Source organism: Argentina silus (assembly GCF_951799395.1).
Source record: "Argentina silus genome assembly, chromosome: 19".
Classification (NCBI taxonomy): domain Eukaryota; kingdom Metazoa; phylum Chordata; class Actinopteri; order Argentiniformes; family Argentinidae; genus Argentina; species Argentina silus.
The window spans coordinates 15,956,664-15,971,267 of record NC_139673.1 but is presented as its reverse complement, the minus strand read 5'-3'; the positions used below and the strand labels follow the sequence as shown (position 1 = coordinate 15,971,267).

The 14,604-nt window shown below is 47.0% G+C and overlaps 1 protein-coding gene across 1 annotated transcript; it reads left to right on the top strand.

Moving 5' to 3' along the window:
- Window positions 1-5,335: 5,335 nt before the first annotated feature.
- map1aa (microtubule-associated protein 1Aa) lies at window positions 5,336-13,948 on the top strand (the record flags this gene model as incomplete). Its single annotated transcript, XM_083691267.1, has 4 exons — window positions 5,336-9,160; window positions 9,434-12,605; window positions 12,932-13,155; window positions 13,793-13,948. Exons 1-4 carry the CDS (start codon window positions 5,351-5,353, stop codon window positions 13,946-13,948), a joined length of 7,362 nt encoding a protein of 2,453 aa, XP_083547393.1. The 5' UTR covers window positions 5,336-5,350.
- Between the last annotated feature and the right edge of the window lie 656 nt (window positions 13,949-14,604).

Here is a 14,604-nt window from a genome sequence, read left to right as displayed (position 1 = left end):
CGGCATTGGAGGCGCACCTGTACCAGGGGAGGCTGGTGGAGGAAGAAATCGGAGGAGGGCTCATTGTAATGCATGGAATGGAATGAGGAATAGTATCAAACCATTCCTCATTCCATTCCATGCGTTACAATGAGTCCGTCCTCCGATTTCTACCTCCACCAGCCTCCACTGGCTGAAATGGCCCTAGATGTGGCCAATCATTCCCATTTGTTTACTAATGCATATGCAGTGTCGGGAGATGTACACAACAGATGGTGTGGAACACAGACTTTAGCCCAATGTTAAGGAATGATAATATTTGGCAAGGTTGTGGGGATGAACCATCTTTTAATGATAGACAAGATGTCTGGACACAGGCCACGATTCCCCCTGAACCAAGAGGATTAACTAGAGATCGCCCTTGGACATGATAATGACTGATAATTACAATAAGTAATTATTGGAGTGGAAGTGATGATATGTTAATTAGTCTTTCAGACTAATCACAAGGCGTTAATGTTTGTTTTATGAGCATGCATGATGTATGCTGTTATAATTTATCAATCAGATCAAGTAGTTATAGTTAACAAGTAGAACATTAACGTTTGAAAGTTTGCATTAGTATTCTCTCTGTTGCAATCTCTGGCAATGCCTACTGAAGCTCATTATAAAATACAACTGTCACTGTTATAGGCTACCCTGTTCTATGTAAATGGCAGCTGATGCTTCAGCAGACAGAGCTTTCGGCAGGCTTCTATTCTATGCTCTCTCAAACCAGTCCAGGGCCCGTAGTCACTAAGGAGTGCTGGTCTAGGATCAGTTTGGTCTTTTGAATAAGAATATATGGACAGGTGGGTGGATCCCAGATCAGCACTCCTTCTCTGAGACGCTTTGTGAATATGAGCCCAGGTGTGGCCCATGTGTGACCCAGGTGTGGCCACGGTGTGGCCCAGGTGTGGCCCAGGTGTGGAGTGATAATGGTTGGAACTAGTGGATGCTGGTGGAGGAAGAAGGACAGGCTCATTGTAATACATGGAACGGAATGAGGAATGGTATCAAACAGATAGGTAGAAAGTGGAGGTAGAAATCGGAGGACAGGCTCATTTTAATGAGGAATGGATATGTGTTTTCCATTCCATGCATTACAATGAGCCCCTGCTCCGAATTCTACCTCCACCAGCCTCCACTAGATGGAAGTGGACTATAGATATGAAACAAGCCTTTAGAAATCCTTGTCCCTTGTGTTTCCGGATGCCGTTGGCCATTCCGGTCACTCTGTTGTCCTCCTATTCAATGTCAGTGGGGGAGAGATGAGATGAGGAATTGATGTCCTTTGTCCCCTCTCTATTGTACCCCTGAAAAGGCACATGTGAAGGTCACATGTGGAGTGGCAGTGATCTCCCGGTGATTTTTAATTTGATAGGATGATACACATGGAGGTTGACACTCTTCAAAGCACAGCCACTCAATACCCACTCTATTGGATGTGTTCCCTGGCATAAAGGTAGCACAATGAGCGATGTTAGAACACTAAGTGAGTAGTAAAAAGGATTGCATTTCCTTGTGTAGTTTATCCTGCTCTCCGCTGCTCTCCATGTAACAAAAGACAAGACAGGAATAAAACCACTCATCTGGAGACCTTAAAGACATGCCGCCTCTTGTACCATAACTCAATTACAGTGTATACAAGTGTAATGTTACAGAATATTTAGAACCAGTGTTTCTATATTTTTAGAACCAGTGTTTATGCACCAAATATAGGCCTAGGTAGTTGTAATATACTGTAGTTAAGACAGATACCCAATGCATTTGAGTATACTGTGTAGATAAAGTGTTTTGATGTCTTGCTATGATCATTGCTAGGAACCTCCAGTGCCATTGGCATTCACATTAACATTGCTCAATGCTTCATTTGAAGAGTCAAAATGTCAGTATTGTCACAGTTTTTCCTCCGATACAAGTGTGTTCATTCATGATGAAATATACACAATACATATTGGCCTTTCCACTGGCATTGTTGTTCCAACACTCACCCCACCCCGGTCTCTGGGGGTTTAAAATAATTAATTCCACCCTATTTACTTGCTCAGCAGCTGAGCAAATTAAACTGTGAGCCTATTTTAGAGTAGAATGTGAAAATAAAAAACCACAAATAAATCTCTAAACTAGGCCACGGTGTGTTTACCCGGCATGCCTGGCACGTCCTGCAGATTTAATCTTTCTCATTTACATTCACAAACTGGCTTATGATATGGTGTCGGCCACAGATGTTGAAAAAGCCATTAAAACGTTCAATGTCACCCCGTGGTAGAAGCGCGTGTGTCTAAGTCTTGTTTATGCGTGTAAAGTGCATTCGTTGACCTTACATATAACCCCTAGATGCTGAGACGTGTCATTTCCCCCCTGTGTTCTATTTACCTCCCAACGCCCTTGCCTCTCCCGCCACTGCGGAGGGAGAGAGAGGAAACACACCCAGTGATAACCCCTCTCGTATTTTTTACAGTTGGAAATAAGCCATCAGGCTATCTCATGCTAAATATAGTTTCCCTGATGAAGCACCTGCATGGATGATGCTCCATGCTGCCATGGCACTTCCCTTCCCTTCCCCTGCTTTGCTGTGTGCATGTTCTCATGCAGCAGGGGCCATCTCTCTCTCTCTCTCTCTCTCTGCCTCTCTCTCTCTCTCTCTCTCTCTGCCTCTCTCTCTCTCTCTCTCTCTCTCCCCTCCCTCACGCAGAAATGCTGCAATGCGTCTCCCATTGCCAAGACTGGGTCAGTGTAACTCGCCTAACGGCAACCGCCAGATAGGCGTCCCCATAGCAACAGCCAATCGGGTTTGCAGGCTGTGGCTTTTGCTTTTTTGTTATTGTGGTTGCATGGCATGGAGGAGAATGTATTCACGGGATTAACTGATCTGAGTGCTTTAGTTCAGGGGAGGTTGGTGGAGGCAAAAATCTGATGGCGAGGCTCATTGTAATGCATGGAACGGAATTAGGAATGGTATCAAACACATGTGCCCGTCCTCCGATTTCTACCTCCACCAGCCTCCACTGCTTTAGTTCATGCCAGAGAAGAAATAAGATGGCAAAGTAGCAAACCCAGGAGAAAGCCTTGGTATGAGGAAACACACACACACACACACACACACACACACACACACACACACATGCATACACACACGCACAGACACTGTAGTTTGCAGCTAATTGTGTCTGACAAACGTTAGAGGACAGGACGTTGTATTACCAGTAATTGGTTCTGGCCATGTTTTCATACAGCCCCGTCGCTTGGTTCTTTGTGTTAACTGGCATGTCGAAGTCAACAAATCACAGAGGGCTATTCAAAGACAGTCCTGCCTGCAATAGCCCTGCTCTAAACCTCTTGGGGTTATTGACAACTAGCTTAGCATAGTCTAAACCCAACAGAGACGCGCATACTGTACAGAATTTAAACTCACAGCTGCTTAAACGTGATTGCGGTGTTCTCAGGTCTGTGTTTTAGAGTTTAACCTTGATCTGAATTTCAATGTAAAATACTGTGGAGTAAGGACAGGGTATTTTCATTGACTTTATCTATAGAATAAATATAAGTAGATGATTCAAATAATACTTAATAAATGTGTGTCTATGATTGCGTGAAAGAGGAAATCAATGACCAGTGGAACAGAAAAAAATATATATTTCATGCATGCAAATCATTTCTTGAGGCAATGCGCATATTAAACATTGCAGCCAACAGTGACAATATGCTAATCTGCTCCAGACAGATTTCCTGTGAATCAGTTAAATGCCTGATTGATTTGACAGAGCAATCTCGGTTAACTACCTTAGAGGTGTAGTGTTTTTTGGGGAATGCGCTCAAAGTACTGCTAAACTAAACAAAAATGGTAGGTAACAGAGCAATAGCTCAGGCATTTTCCAAACACTCTATTATTTAGCTACTGGCCTAAATAATCATTTATCATGCAGGATCATTTATGATCCATTCTCTTTGGTTTTGTTTTATCATCACATGTGTTTGATTATTTCAATTTATGTCTTTTATTTGTTCATCTTAGATGAATCAGTTGGGTGGTTTTTCATGAGGGCTGCTAAAAAAACAGTTACATCATCAACATCGCTTAACTTTCTAAAAGCAGCTTACCTCAGGCTGTTTCTCATCAGGAAAATGTACTTTTTGTCGAATAATCATATGATTTCTCACATGTTTAATGAATGATCCTGTTCTGTGATGGATGTTGCACTATTGCACTATGCCAAAGGCTTATCATGAAGCCATGACAGTGTCTCCACTGTGTTCTAATTTCAGACGCTACATACGTAATATTCACTACACACTCACTGTTATTTGTGGAACCATGACTAGAATGTTGTTGTTGTTGTTTGTCATTCTTATCCTTTTTTTTGTTGTCTTTTTGGTTCCTCTCCAGGGCAGAGAATCCTACAGTATAAGAGTGATGTCCTTGAGACTGTGGTGTTGGTGAACCCGTCAGAGGAAACCACTGCTTCAGAGGTAAGTACTGTATGAGTCACACAAGACAAAGTAACAGCAATGGTTTTGACACAGTAAATGCAATGTTATGTTTGATGTTTATCAATATAATCTTTTTAATGAAATTACTCTTCCGATTTAGCTTACTGGTAAAATATTTTTTTTATATTTGATCCTTCAAATGTGTGACACTCACAGCATGCTAATCTCATCAATTGTTGTGTTTTCTCTCTCTCCTGCTCCAGATCTGTTCTCTGATCACTAACTCTGCTGGACAGAAGCTGCTGGTTCTGACTGGTCAAAGCTCCGAGCAGGGAGGAGACATCTTACTGCAAGGTGGAGCATTTACCTGGAGACACTTCTCTGACATCATCTCTGAACCCAGAGTAAGTTATACGAGTAGGCAAAGCTTTATTATAATATGACCTTATGTAGTCACATGTATATTGGTACTTGTTGGACTTTAATTACACAGGATTTGGAATGCAAATACCTAACGTACCACAGAGTTGTAAGTGAGTTGTTCTGTATGTGACTTAAACTGGACTGATTAAATTCCATATTAGCTCTAATCCAGCCAGTGTGTCATGAACATGTAATAACATTTAACTGTAGATGTTCGAACAAGTCTTCTAATGGACAAAAAACAATGCTAGCATGATTTCTCAGGTGAACAAAGTCTAATATAATGTTTTTATCTGTGATTCCCATCTCCCAGGTGAGCGAGGTCCTGTCCAGTGCATCGTCAGACAAGCGGCCTAGTCTAACAGTTTCCTGTCTGGGAGACGGGGGCTGGAGCTCCCTGGGCCATAGCCAGGAGCAGACGCACCTCCAGAACCTTCTGGAATACCGCCTGAACCCCGACCCCGTGCTTCCCGACATGGAGGGAGTCACAGAGTTCACAGAGTACGTCTCGGAAACGGTGGACATCCCGTTGCCCTTTGACCTTCTGGAGCCCCCCACCTCCGGAGGCTTTCTGAAGCTGTCCAAACCATGTTGCTATATCTTTCCCGGGGGCAGGGGTGACTCCGCCCTGTTCGCTGTCAACGGCTTCAATATCCTGGTGGACGGAGGGTCTGAACGAAAGGCGTGTTTCTGGAAGCTCGTCAGACACCTGGACAGGATTGACTCGGTGCTGCTCACCCACATCGGGGCGGACAACCTCCCAGGCATCAATGGGCTGTTACAGAGGAAGATCGCAGAGCAGGAGGAGGAGCAGTCCCAGGGATCGGGATCAAACACCTACAGTGACTGGATGAAGAATCTGATCTCCCCTGAGCTTGGTGTGGTGTTTTTCAACGTCCCGGAGAAGCTACGAATGCCGGAGTCAACACTGAAAATAAAGCGGAGCATCGAGGAGGCATCCCTCACATTGCAGTACCTCAATAAGCTTGGCATCAAGCCAGAACCTCTTCACAGGGTAGTTACCAACACTCTGGAACCCATCACTCTTTTCCATAAGCTGGGCGTCGGCAAGTTAGACATGTATGTTCTGAACCCTGTGAAGGAAAGCAAAGAGATGCAGTTCCTTATGCAGAAGTGGGCTGGTAACAGCAAGGCCAAGACTGGGATTATGATGTCCAATGGTAAAGAAGGAGAAATCTCAGTCCCTTACTTGACTTCAGTTACAGCTCTTATTGTATGGATTCCTCATAGTCCCACAGAGAAGATAGTCAGGGTGCTTTTCCCGGGAAATGCGCCACAGAACAAAATCTTAGAAGGGCTTGAGAAGCTGAAGCACCTAGACTTTCTTCGGTACCCAGTGGCCACTCAGAAAGATATATCCTCTGGAGCTCCGCCTCCAATCATAAAACAAACAAAAATGAGATCAAGAACTGACAGCAAAGAGAGCCTAAAATCCCCCAAATCACCCTCAGCCACTAAGGTGAGCAAGAAAGAGGCTAATGGACAGGAGGAGGAGTCCAAGAGTGACTCGGCTAAAGAGACTAAATCAGAAAAGAAGGAGAGGAAAGTGAGGAGTGAGAGTGTGAAAGCCAACAAACAGCTGAAAAACAGTGAGGCAGCACCTGAGGCAGCCAAATTAGAGAAGAAGAAACTGACCAAGGAGAAAACAGTGAAGAAAAACATTAAGGAAAGGCCAATCAAGATGGACGAGAAGAAAGACAAAGAAAAGAAAGAGATCAAGAAAGAAAAGCATGAGGTGAAGAAAGATGACAATGTTAAAAAAGAAGAGAAAGTGAAAAAAGAAGAGAAAGTAAAAAAAGAAGAGAAAGTGAAAAAAGAAGAGAAAGTGAAAAAAGAAGAGAAAAAAGAAACAAAAGTGAAGGAGGATAAAAAGAAGGATCCAAGTAAGCCAGAGCTGAGAAAGATCACCAAACCTGACCTGAAGCCCTTTACCCCTGAGGTCAGAAAGACCCTGCACAAGGCCAATAAGACACAGGCCAAACCCAAGACGGACAAAAACAAGACGGACAAAAACAAGACTGTGAAAGAACCGACAGCCGAGAAAAAGCCAGTGCCAAAGAAGGCCCCTGAAGAGAAGGCTGCGTTGGCAGACAGGTCCATTGTCTCCTCTCCAGAGGATCTCACCAAAGACTTTGAAGCTCTGAAACAAGATGAGCTCTTCAAGCTGGGGAGTGGACCCATCCAGAATGATGTGATGTCTGTGCGTCCAGGATTCACAGACTCTAAACTCCCTCCCCTGATTTCCTCTGATGAGGGAATAACAACTTCTCCTCTATCTAAATCTCCAGCCAAACTGGGAGAGAGATATGAGGATGAGGGTGGTGACATGGATGATGATGATGATGATGACGATGATGATGATGAGGAAGAGGAGAACAACAAAGAGAGGGATATATTGAAGAAGACTGCAGATATGGGGAAGAAGGAAGAGAGGGATGTGAAAGGAAATGTTGGTGTGGATAGAAAATATGAAGAGGAGAAAATGGAGAAATATGACAAATACTCTACAAAACCGAAGAAGAGCGATAGCTCAGAAGAGGAGGGGGATGTTATTGAGAAAGCAGATCTGGAGGGAGCGGAGGATGATGAGGAGCTAAAATACAAAACAGAGGAAGCTAAAAAGGAGAAATCAGGAAAAGAGTGGGACTCCAAGCCAACTGAACATAAACCATTTTCAATCACAGCCTCCTCTGACCCAGCAGCTGCTGGTGCTACTGCCTCTGAGCACATCTCCTACATCCAGGATGAGACCATCCCTGGGTATTCTGAAACAGAACAGACCATCTCTGACGAGGATATCCATGAGGACACGGAGGACAGGATCCCACCACTCCACTACGACGTGGGCTCCTATGACATCTCTGTCCCTGATGTCCCTGGATCCTTCGACTCCATGCATGGCATGAGGGAGATGAGGGCGTCTGACATTAAAGCTAGAGGCTACATGGGGAGCCAGGACCCAGTGTTAGCGGCCTACCCTAGCATCATCACCGCCCCCCTAGCAGAGGAAGAGCATATCTCCTCAGCCACCTCCATCACAGAGTATGACAAACTGTCCTCTTTCCCCACCTCCGTAGCAGAGGACCAGTCCATAGCATCAGTGACGGCCCTGAAGACTGAAGAGACAGGGAGAAGTTCTCTGCAACTGGACACTATCAACAGTGTCCCCACCCGCACGGAGGCCACCCACGGGAAAGACTACCTCCACTCTGCTGGAACCATCTCTCCCACATCCTCTCTGGAGGAGGATAAGTGCTTCAAGTCCCCTCCGTCAGAGGAGTACCAGCCCATAGTTCCCGAGATGGAGGCTGGTGGGAAAATCAAACCTGTCCATGAGGAGGAGGATGAAGAGGAGGATGAGGATGAAGACCAGACTCCCAATGTTGACATTCCTCTGGGGAAACTCCAGGAGGGCTATGAGCAGGCGGCATCCATGTTGCTCCAAGAGAAAGCGAAATCACCCTCGTCCTTCATGACACCTCCACCACCTTTCTCTATGTCGTCTCTCTCGCAGGCTGAGGAAAAAAGAAAACAAGATTCCATCTACAAAGAGGACTCAAAGACTGGATTTGGATTGAAGCCTCTCTCTCCTCCTCCATCTTTCTCCAGTGGTTTTTTGTCCAGCTCCATGCAAGAGGGTGAGGAGAGATGTTTCAGCCCTGATGATAGCACCATGAAGCTGGCCTCACCTACTCAGTCTTTCCCCACCAGCAGTTGCCACTCCCCCACGGAGGAAAGGGCTCACAAGATGGAGGACAAAGATGACAAAATGGACAAAACTAAAACAGAGACCCAGAAAACAGACAAATCAGCCATGCTGGCAGACAAGGGTCTCTATGGTGACAGGACAACATTTGAAGAATCAGACGAGGAAGAGGAGGAGGAGGATGAAGAAGATGATTATTATGTGAAAGCGGATCTTAAACCCTGTGTTAAAGCTAAGCTTTTGGATGAGAAGGAGGGGAGGTTCCTAGACGATGAATACACATGTGATGCTAAATCTCCTAAAGAACAGAAAATTACTGAGAAAGAGAAAGAGAAAGAGAAAGCGAAAGAATTTGCTGAGGAGGACTTCAAATCCAAGTATCTGCAGAATACACAGGCCAAGGCCGCAGACAAGACACAGGTCTCTGGTACCACAGATCAAAAACCTGAACCCCGGGTCATGTACTCAGACGAGGAAGATGAAGATGATGATGATGACGATTATGATGAAAAGGATGATGTTGTTTCTCCAAGTGGCGCAGGATCTAGACCTTTATCAGTAGAGCAAAGCAAATTCGACTATAAAGATGACAAAAAGGATGCAGAATTATCTGACAAAACAGATATGAAAGATCCAGAGAAAAGTGTTCATTTCAGTCTGTATGCTTGCCCAGAGCGAGAGACCAGAGAGAAAGGCTCAGAGGAGGATAGAGAGAGAGAGATAAGACAGGACACCCCATACGTCCATGGCAAGACGTTTTCTTACAGTGATATCTATGACAACAAAACAAGCTCTGCAGACTCATATTCATATGGATCCAGTATTCAACAGGAACACAAAGATAAGATGGGAAAGGACAGTGGAAAGGAGGAGATGGGGAAGGACAGGTCCAAGGGTGAGATGGACACACAGAAAAAAGACTCCACATTCCCCTCAATGGCAACAGACAAGGTGTCAGAGAAAGAGGGATTGACTAGCTCTTACGGAAAAGATTTTTCCTCCTCTTCATGGCTTGAGTCCAAAACATCTGGGAGACAATTCACAGGGATGGAAGAGGAAATGTTTGAACACAGCAGGGAGAACAGATTCCCATCCATGGCCGATCGACCTGAGGCCTCGTCCACAACATTGTCATCAGAGAAGGATTCCTTCTCTTTGACAGGCCACTCTGAGGAGAGGGACAGCTATAGCTTTTCCACTATGACCGGTTCTGCTGCTGGCAAAACCTCAACAATGAGATACCATGACAAAGGTGCAGCTCTGGAGGTTGATATGCGGAAGCTAACAGCCAGAGATGAGGAAGACTACGATGATGTTGATGATGTTGATGATGATGATGATGATGAAGATGATGAAGAGGAGGAGGAGGGTGATGAGGAAGGTGCCAGTGACTCAGATATGGAAAAAGGTGCCAAAGAGAAATCTGAAAAGCAGGATAAGAGTCCATTAAGTGAAACTGTGACTTTTAACGGTGCTGAGTTTATTGTTTCTATGGCTGGCTATGGGTTCAACAGCCAGGGAAAGCCACCAACATCACCAACAACAACATCTGGACACGTTGAGTCAACCATGAACAGCTCTAGCCCATACACAAAGAATGAAGATTTGCTTCACAAGGGCAAATTCGACACCACATTCCCTCCGTTCAGTGGAAAACCTTCTGACATGGGCTCCACAGGCTTCTATGGCTACTCTGGGTTTGATTACTCATATGGAGGGGAGAAAGACTCCAGCCAGACCACAGGGAAAGAAGAAGGAAAAGATGACTTCTCTCTGAAGTCAACAGATGACAAATATTACCACAGCGAGAGAGCTGAGCATGAGTTTGATAAACAAAAGACGCCAGAAATTGTGAGTAAGAAAGCAGGAGACACAGCGGTGTCCTCTGGCTTCCATTACACCACCACCTCCGCCACGGCCTACTCTTCCTCCTCATCATACAGCCACTCCTCCTCTACATCAGGCTCTCTCTCCACCAGCCGGCAGTTTGGGGAGGAGCTGGAGACCCCCGCCACCGCCCCGGACCCTCTCTTCAAACATGACATGGACAGTGCCGGGTTTGAGTACTCGTCCTTTAAAGATGAACACTCTCTGGTCATGGACTCTCCCTTCTCCAGCTCTGGAGGCTTGGTGAGTAAAGACGAATATTTAGAGGTGTCTGAGAAACAGATAACAACCGCCACTACCACGGCTACATCCACCCCTAGTCTGGCCCGGTTCTCCCCTCTCAGCCCCTTTGAAGAGATCAAACCCTTCCCCTCTCTTTCCTCCGCCTCAGCGGACGACAAGAAGGAGCATTTGGCTTCTTCAGGTGGGGTCATGGACAAAGGTCCCCAGTCAGACTGCTTCTACAAGCCTGAGTGGGCGGAGGAGTCCAAGCTGCAGGCTGCTGGTGGGTTTGGGGCCTCAGCGGGGCTCTTCTCTCAGCCCTCTCCGCCACACAAGGAGAAGGAGCCCATAACCACAGGCCTGTTTGGCGTCACATCATCACCCCGCCCGGACTCGACTGGCAAACATTACTTTGGAGACTCTGACAGTAGCGAGGAGGAGGATGAGGAGAGTTACATGCGTGAGATGGCACTAACAGGCCACAGGTCTCCTTCCACTGCCCTGGCAGGCAACCTGTCCTTCTCTGATAAACACAGCGTCACCACCACCACTACCACCACCGGTAAAATAGGGGGCGGTCTCCCTGACGTGCTCAGCTCATACATGCCCTCCTCTCTGCACCCGACCAAGCCGGACACAGCCAACGGCCCCACAGAGGTCAGTATGAGCTCCCCCATCACCCCTGGAGCAGCGGGCAGCGTGTCCCCAGGCCTGGGGAAAGCAGACCCCAGCGTGGGGGCCAGCTACCTGGAGGACAGGAAGATGAGGAGCTCCTATGAGTGGGAGATGCAGAAGCCTCAGATGGGCATGGTTCCCGGGGACTCCCCTCCCCACTACCGCCATGAGGATGAGTTCGAGGAGGAGTGTGAGATGGAGCCGGAGCGCCCTGCCCGCCCTCTCTCCCTCTCCTCCACCGATCACTCCTTCCGTTCCCCCTTCTACACGGAGGAGGCGAACCGAGGAGGAAGAGATGACCATGTTGACGATGATGACGACGACGACGACAGTGACCCAGACCTCCCTCCTGATGTGTGCCGAGGAGCCACCTCCTCCTACACCAAACCCGCCTCGCCCGGTTACTCTGCCTCAGAGCACAGGCAGCGCAAAGGAGACCTCTCGCCCTCATTCATCAATCCCAGCATGCAACAGCTGTCCAGCGATGAAGAGGACGAGGAGCGAGGACGCAGGAGCGACCAATCACAGGAAGGGGATGAGCATGACCTGTCAGTCAAGAGGAGGGCTCACAAGCAGCCCCACACCCTGGGCAGCTCACCCCACAACCCAGGAGGGGTATCTGCAGGGCTGGCCCTGGCTGGAGAGGACACCCCCCCAACCTCTGTCAGTGAGACTCTGCCGTCCCAGTCAGACTCTGACGTGCCCCCGGGGACTGAGGAGTGCCCCTATATCACTGGCGAGGGAAACGTGGACTCAGATGAGGATGCAGAGTACCTGCCTGTTGATAAGTCCTCCGCCATGGGAGGGGGCAACCACCACTTCTCCTCATCTGGGAGGAGCCGTGACCCCCCTCCTGCACCCCTCATGGACCCCCACCCCCACCCCCCTCACCCCGATGTCTGCATGGTGGACCCTGACACACTGACCAACGATCTTAACCGAGTGACCGATACCCCCCTCAAGAAAGACCCCAAAACTAAAGGTTTGAAGAAGACGTCAGGAAAGCCCAAGTCAGCATCTCCGGCCAGACGTAAGAGGTCTCCCATGCCGGTGAAACAGACCCCCTCTCCTCGCAGCTCCTCACTGAAGAAGAAGGAGGCGGAGAAGAGCTCGAGGATGTCCCGTCTGTCGGACGGACAGGGCTCCAGAGATGACGACCTCTCTAGGTCCAGCTACAACCCAGGCAAGAGCCTGGCCAACGGGGTCAAGAGCAGCTTAGGTAAGAGGGGTTCAAGTCAAAATGTTAACACTGATCTTTAAATGTTTTAAGCTGCAAGCTTTTGGGTTAAAACTATCATTTTTATTTCATGGATGGTCAGTCCTTGCATCCATAGCTCTGTCTATACATTTAAGAGTGGTTACATTTCCCCAGCCCCATCCCTCATCTGTTTACCAAAAAAAGTGGTGTGGAGTCCGCTTTGTTGTTGTTTCAATCCCAGGTTGCCCCTTTAAATGTATCCCTGTTTCATAGAATTTTTGAGATTGTCCACTTTGTCATTATGTTCTTGAATACTCTGACTCACCATCTCTTGACTCACCATCCAGGCTCTCAGAAGTCCAGTTCGGTACCCCCTGGCACTCCCATCTACGTAGACCTGGCCTACATCCCCAACCACTGCAGTGCTAAAAATGTTGACCAGGAGTTCTTCAAGCGTGTTCGCTCTGCGTACTACGTTGTGAGCGGGAATGACACAAGCAGCGGGGAGCCCAGCCGAGGGGTTCTGGATGCACTACTGGAGGGCAAGGCCCAGTGGGGATCTAACCTTCAGGTAACACTCTAGGGTATCTAGGGTACTTCCCCTAACTCACCAACACAGCAGGGGAGGCTGGTGGATGCAGAGATCAGAGCACAGGCTCATTGTAATGCATGAAATGGAATAGAATGGAATCCTCATTCCATTCTAGGCATTACAATGAGCACCTTTTCTGATTTCTACCTCCACCGGCCTCCCCTGCACCACAGCCAGCCTTAGATAAACACAGTCAACTTTATATAGTACATCCCCTTCATCTTTCATCTTGTTCTTTTCTCCTCCATCTCTTCTCTTACCTCTATTCTTCATACCTGTATTCATTGGTCTCCTTTCCCCATACCACCATATTTGTATTTACTCTGTATATATTACCATTCCCATCTGATGTCATCTCTCTCTCTCTCTCTCTCTCTCTCGCTGTCTCTTTCCCCCTCTCTCCCTCTCTCTCTCTCACACCCTCTCTCTCCCTTCTCTCTCCCTTCTCTCTCAAATCAAATAAAAATCAAACTCTCTCTCTCTCTCTCTCTCTCTCGCTGTCTCTTTCCCCCTCTCTCCCTCTCTCTCTCTCACACCCTCTCTCTCCCTTCTCTCTCAAATCAAATAAAAATCAAACTCTCTCTCTCTCTCTCTCTCTCCCCCACTCACCCCCCAGGTGACGCTGATCCCCACCCATGACACGGAAGTGACCCGTGAGTGGTACCAGCAGACCCACGAGAGGCAGCAGGACCTCAATATCATGGTCCTGGCTAGCAGCAGCACTGTGGTCATGCAGGACGAGTCTTTCCCCGCCTGCAAGATTGAGTTCTGAGACCCCTTTCTCTCTCTCTCTCCCCCCTCCTCTCTCTCCTCTCTCTCTCTCTCTCTCTCTCTCTCTCTCTCTCTCTCTCTCTCTCTCTCTCTCTCTCTCTCTCTCTCTTTGATGGGACACACAGCTTCCCTGGTTTAATATCTGTGTTTTTAATCCGTCTTTTCTATAGTCTGGTACCCAAATATGTCTCTGTTTTAGGCACCGCCACTGTCAATGAGGTTGACTAAAGCTAAGACCGATCTGGCTATCAGCCTTACTTTTCTAGGGTTTTATTTCATATTCATAACAGCCATGGTTATTATCATCATTTGTACTATAACGGTGCTTTTCAGATGACCATGATCATAAACAAGAAAAAATACACAAAGTGCATACTTTATGACATCCAGTGAAAAACATAGTCTAAAGGCATTTCATTATGCTTTTGCTTATTGGCCCTTTAAGGCAATTACTTTTTTGCCAAGAAAATACTCTTAGCCAAGAAAATACTCATAAATGCCTCTCAAAAAGGGATATTCATGAGACATTCCCAGTTATACTGGGGGAAAAGTTAAATTGATTCATGTTGTCTGATAATATATACTGCATACTTCCTCTAATTGGACTAAATCAAAGCACAACTTTGCCCTCCCAGCCAACAAAAATAGTTTTGTTTT